At 31.5% G+C, this 5,609-nt stretch overlaps 1 protein-coding gene across 1 annotated transcript in view; it reads left to right on the top strand.

Annotated features, from left to right (window-relative positions):
- The window catches only part of LOC109537818 (probable G-protein coupled receptor CG31760), a 117,305-nt gene that overhangs the window by 97,761 nt on the left and 13,935 nt on the right, over window positions 1-5,609 (top strand). The window contains exons 9-10 of the mRNA XM_019904720.2: window positions 3,835-3,967; window positions 4,026-4,179. Of these exons, the coding sequence (XP_019760279.1) occupies window positions 3,835-3,967; window positions 4,026-4,179 (287 nt within the window). The remainder of the gene's footprint in view (window positions 1-3,834; window positions 3,968-4,025; window positions 4,180-5,609) is intronic.

Raw genomic sequence — 5,609 nt, 5'->3', positions numbered from 1 at the left:
CTTATAATTTAAAACATATCTACGCGTAGATCATGATGTTCTGTTAGAATCGCTAAAAACTGTTTTCCAAAATTCGCAGCGGGTAGTGTACAGCATCGATTTCTGTGGAACCCAGTAGCTGTCAAAACTTTCACATTTTTACGAATAACTCGGAAATCGTAAATTTTTCAGGTAAAACGTTTGACACAAACTTAATTAAATTTTGACGACAAATCTGAAAATGAATGAAAAAAGGGGCGGTTCCATTTAAAAAACCAAAGTTGGTAACTACCACACGTTTATGATACACCCCGTATATTGGAAAGTAATTTTAAAATGTGGACCTTTTAAACATGAAAAACTTTCGTAGGACGTATTTTCTTGTAAAGTTCATATTTACTGAGATATCGCACTTTGACGCACTAATGAGCAACCCTGTATATAGAATACGGAATTTTCAAAGCTATATTTTTTGTGAGGCTCAATATTTTCTCTTAAGCTTTCCAAGAATATTTGCTCAGTATACATTTTCAAATGCTTCAATTGGATTACAAAGAAAAATTATTAGGATATGTAATACTCATTTTCAAATTAATACAACAGTTCTCCATGTACAGGGTTATTGATTGAACTTTGGCCACCCCGTTTTTGCATCTGATTTGAAATTTAGACAAAAATGTTAAATACAAAAGTTGTAGACACTAACATCTAGTTTATTTTAAGATAATACCAATTGATACAGGGTGTTTCAAATTCAAGTGGCAGACCAAACTTTCCGTTTTCTAAATGGAATGCCGTACTTTTATTGCATATTCGGGATATTCGTAAAATTCTAGGTCTATTCGATATGAACCTTCTATATTGATGCTCAACTGTTTTTGAGTGAATAACCAATATTAATGGAATTTTGGCCAGCTCGTTTTAACATCTAATTTGAAATTTAGAGAAAAATATTACATGCAAAAGTCTTAGATATTAACGTCTAGTTTATTGTAAGATAATACTAATTGATACAGGGTGTGTCAAACTCAAGTGGCGGTACAAACTTGCATTTTTTTAAATGGAATCGCGCCCTTTTTATTTCATATTGGAACTATACGCAAAATTTCAGTCCTCTTGGATATAAACTTTCAATATTGATCTTCAACTGTTTTTGACTTAATAACCATTTAAATATTCGGGCATTCCATTTATAAAAATTTAAGTTTGGTCAGGCACTTGCATTAGCGACACCCTGTAGCAATTATTATCTTAAAATAAACTAGATGTCAATATCTACAACTTTTGTATATAATATTTTGCTCTAAATTTCAAACGAGCTGTAAAAACGGGGTGGCCAAAGTTCAATCAATATTGGTTATTAACTCAAAAACAGTTGAAAACTTTTATACAACATTAATATCGAAAATGCTTAGAATTGTGCGTATAGTTCGAATATGCAATAAAAAGTACATCATTCCATTTAAAAAAACGTAGGTTTGGTCTGCCACTTGAATTTGAGACACCCTGTATCAATAGGTATTATCTTAAAATAAACTATACGTTAGTATCTACAACTTTTGTATTTAACATTTTTCTCTAAATTTCAAATTAGATGCTAAAACGGGGTGGCCAAAGTTCAATCAATAACCCTGTACATATATTAAACGATATTTTCTTTTAAACACTCCACTTACTTAGGACGACTTTACGGTAAAACTAAAGCTAAGTGTAGAGACCTGGTAGATTTCAAAATCAATTTGAATGCATAAAGCTTTCACATTTTCAACAGCATCTCTAAGTAATGCTTGTTCTGCTTTATTCGTACGAGAGAAATTGGATAAAATACGTTGAGCGCTTGGGAAAGTTTGAAAAAATGGCTTAAGTGTGGGAAACGAATGATTTAGTAAAAATATATTTTTCATTTTAGACGTTTCACATTATTATTGTATTTTGTGGCAGTTTTTCATCAATGCCATCGTTTGAATTTGTAATTGATTTCCATTTTAACTTGAAATTTATACATTTTTTCTAGGACATGGAACTAGTCAATATTGTGAAACACTCGGTAAACCAGCGTAATTGGCTTTGAGAGCTTTTGAGTAATTACCCTTTTTGTATTTTATGCTCTCAACCGCCACTAGTTTTGTCAATAATTCGAAAATAAATTATGGTATACCAAAGCATATTTTATGATCGTTCGCCTTTATGACTTTTTGATACTCTTCGAAACGTCTCTACGTTTTAATCTTTAACTGAACAAATAACCTTTTTACCTGTGAAAGCTTCGCAAAAAAATTTACAGTTTCAGGAGACTCTAGAAAGGGCAATTTATGAAGCATATATAAATAGTAAAGGGTTGAGATGTGTATTAAATGCAAGTTAGTGCACTTTTAAATTTTTAGGACTGATAAATATGGCGGAAAGGATTATGTGATTTATTAAGAAAGGGAATGTTAAAGACTAAAAACTTTAGTTACGCATTTTTTATTGTTGTTTGTCACTGTTTCTACTTTTCACCTACCCTTTTCTATTTTAACATAAAATTGTTGTCAAAACTTCTATGTTTTATTATGTATTGACGGTTTACGTGCTTCCCAAAGTTTACCACTTATTTTCGAAACGCCTTATACATCCAGTGTCGACGTGAAAATTAAATGCAAAATTTTCTGGAATTACTTCTGCACAAGTCGTACGATATAACAAACTTTCGCAATTGGGAGTCTTTTGGATCGAGTTCAAATCTATTCTTAGTTTTGTAGTTTTGAGATATTTAAATTGAAAAACACTTTTTTACATCTCACAGCATGTTTCATGTTACGCTACAAAAATGTACACTGGACGAATGTCGATATTTTGTGTTTTTCGATATATTCCAATAAATAGAACTGCCTAAATTGAAAGAAAACACCCCCACAAATCACATTTGCGAATCAAGAATCTCCCGATATAGAACGTTTCTGCACATTAACTTTGAGTTGGGAGTTATAGCGCTCTGCCGGTATTTCGAACTAGATTTGAACAGAAGGCAATCGAATCCAATATTTTCTAGAATATTTTTAAACTTATTGACGAAAATTGCCGTGAATTTTATGATGGATTCTGCTGATTATGACAGACATCCAAGTACTAAATGATTTTTTTAAATTGTTAGTTACAAAATCTAAATAATGCTATTGATTGAGAGGACAACAAATAAGATCCTAAAAGTGAATGCTATGGATGGGCCGCTCAGAAGTCGTGATTTCAACTCTTTCGATTTCTGGTTTTGAAGTCAAATCAAACCAGTTTTTCGCAAACGTTCTATATGCAGAAACTAAGATTGAAGCAAATATGATTTTAATGTTGTTGACTGTTTTGTAACTTCAATAAATTATCTAAACTGGGAGGGTGATATGTTTTTATGCTTAATAATATAAATTTTTATTGTTTGTTTTCATTCGCATTTTTATATGAATATTTTGGTTGCTCATTCTTACTTCTACTTCTACTTAATAGAATTTATTAAACCCAAGAATATTAACTAAAACTGATGCGAAATATGTACTTTCATCAATTTTAAATGCTTGCATAAAATTTCTTACAGAGACCTTAAGAGCAAAAGAACATTAATTTACTGTGGTACGAAATTAACTATTAATTAACTATTGGGTACTTGTGCGTCCAACGAATCCTGAAGTGCAAGATTTTGCGGCATTTCGTGGCAATATGACTAAGAATTATTCAGCAAACTTGCATAGTTCTTTCATTAAATTATTTTTTTTTAAACATAGTAAGTAGATTAGAGGCGAAACGTCTTTTTGTCCCACCCACACATGACACAATGACCGCATTTGCCAGTCTATTCCCTCATTAATGGATCTAAATTATTTTCAGTTGCTTGGGAAGAACATTTAGAGAACTCGAGTAACTCTTGGGAAACGATCTACCATTGTCTTGAATGTGCTCCCGGATGCCACTATTGTACTGACCCATCTCCATGTTTAGCCACCTATAATTGGCCAATCAGGTAAGTTTTAGAATTCTTCAAATTATACCCGAATTTTATTATGCATTTTTTTTTATAGAATCACGTTTCTGTCTGTGAGTTGCTGGTGTGCTTTCAGTTCACTAGTCCTGATCATTTATGTGTATCACTATCGTAATGTAAAAGTGTTTAAAGCCGCCAGTCCTGCTTTTCTATGCATTACACTGCTTGGATGTGCTACTATGTACCTTGAAGTAAGTATAAAGTTTCAATCGCTACCATAATTTATCAAGATATGATGGGCGTTTTACTAAATATGGATTTTAAATGAAATACTATTCAACAAAGTAACACCCACACATCAATCCAATATTTTGTCGATTTTTTATTTACCTTTAGTTCAAACTCGCTGCTCGCTTGGTGTGAAATTGAAAATCTATTAAAAACCCCTTGAAAATGTGTTTAACATGGTCGTCAAGTTATGAAGCTGGTTAATTCTTCATGTGGAACTATTAATGTGGAAATCAATTACAGAACAACCCAAGGGACTTTTCAAATAATTTTTAAGCACTTTTTATTATTCAATAGAAACATAAATAAATACAGAATAGAATATACGGCGAAGATCGGCGCGCTATGTTCTGTGCAATTCTGATTTCTAGGATTGGGTGTATGCTAGAAATAAGCGATGCTTTAGAAATTAAACTCAAATCTGTTTTCTAGTTGAAGCTGTTTATGCGGCATTAATACTACGTTATCTATCCGATTAGATCTCTCAATTTTTGCTGCCAAAAAATATTTTTTTAACGTCAAGCTGTGATATGAAGTTCCAATATTCGTTAAGCAAAGTTGAGCAGCTCTGTGATATTGTGCAGTTTTGTGAGCTCGTGTAACGATTAGGCATTGACATGCAGATATTTATATCAATGCTCTGGATAATAAATTACTTAAGCAAAAGTTATTTAGGGCCCTAAAAAACCACAATTTATGAATAAGTTTCATTAGAATGTCTTAGTTTTTTCTGACAATTATTTTTTATCACCTGCAGTTGAATCATGCCAATTTTGATAAGAATTTGATTAATATTTCATGAGCGCTCCATAGTTTGTGAGTCAATTTTCTCGTAAATAATTTTTTAAGAGATAAATTTATATATTGAACTTGTTGTTTTTCAGTTTGGTGGTGTATATTTAAATTACAGCACGTTTCTTTAAGTCACATTATTTACTGTTTAGAAATGCGGAAAAGACGTACGGCTTAAAGAAACATTTTTAAAATGGCAATATGAAAGAAACTTAATAATCACATACTTACAGGTCACGCATAAAAAGAGAAAATCTGTAGAAGAACTCAAATATTTTTTTTTGTGAAATTGAGCAGGAGAAATATAAATGTTATTCTATAGAGTACGCCTTCGAGTAAATAAGCTATCAGAAAATATGTTAATATTTGGTTTAAAAAATCAGCAGCTCCAATATTTAAAACCGGACCTGAAATAATTCTCATTTTAATATTTCAACCTTTTCGCAGTTTCGTGTGTCGCTCCACTTTCGAAATCTGCTTGACAATCGTCCCTTTCAAATACTTGAATTGCGGATTGATTTTTTTTAAATCAAGATTTTCGTTTCGTTTTCATGTGCAAACATTGAATTTTAAATGGAAATAATTGATTTGAATATATATA

Source organism: Dendroctonus ponderosae, unplaced genomic scaffold (assembly GCF_020466585.1).
Source record: "Dendroctonus ponderosae isolate FM_Combo_2020 unplaced genomic scaffold, Dpon_F_20191213v2 Dpon_F_20191213_2, whole genome shotgun sequence".
Classification (NCBI taxonomy): Eukaryota; Metazoa; Arthropoda; class Insecta; order Coleoptera; family Curculionidae; genus Dendroctonus; species Dendroctonus ponderosae.
The sequence above is the reverse complement of the archived record's forward strand: the minus strand, read 5'-3'. Positions and strand labels throughout refer to the sequence as shown.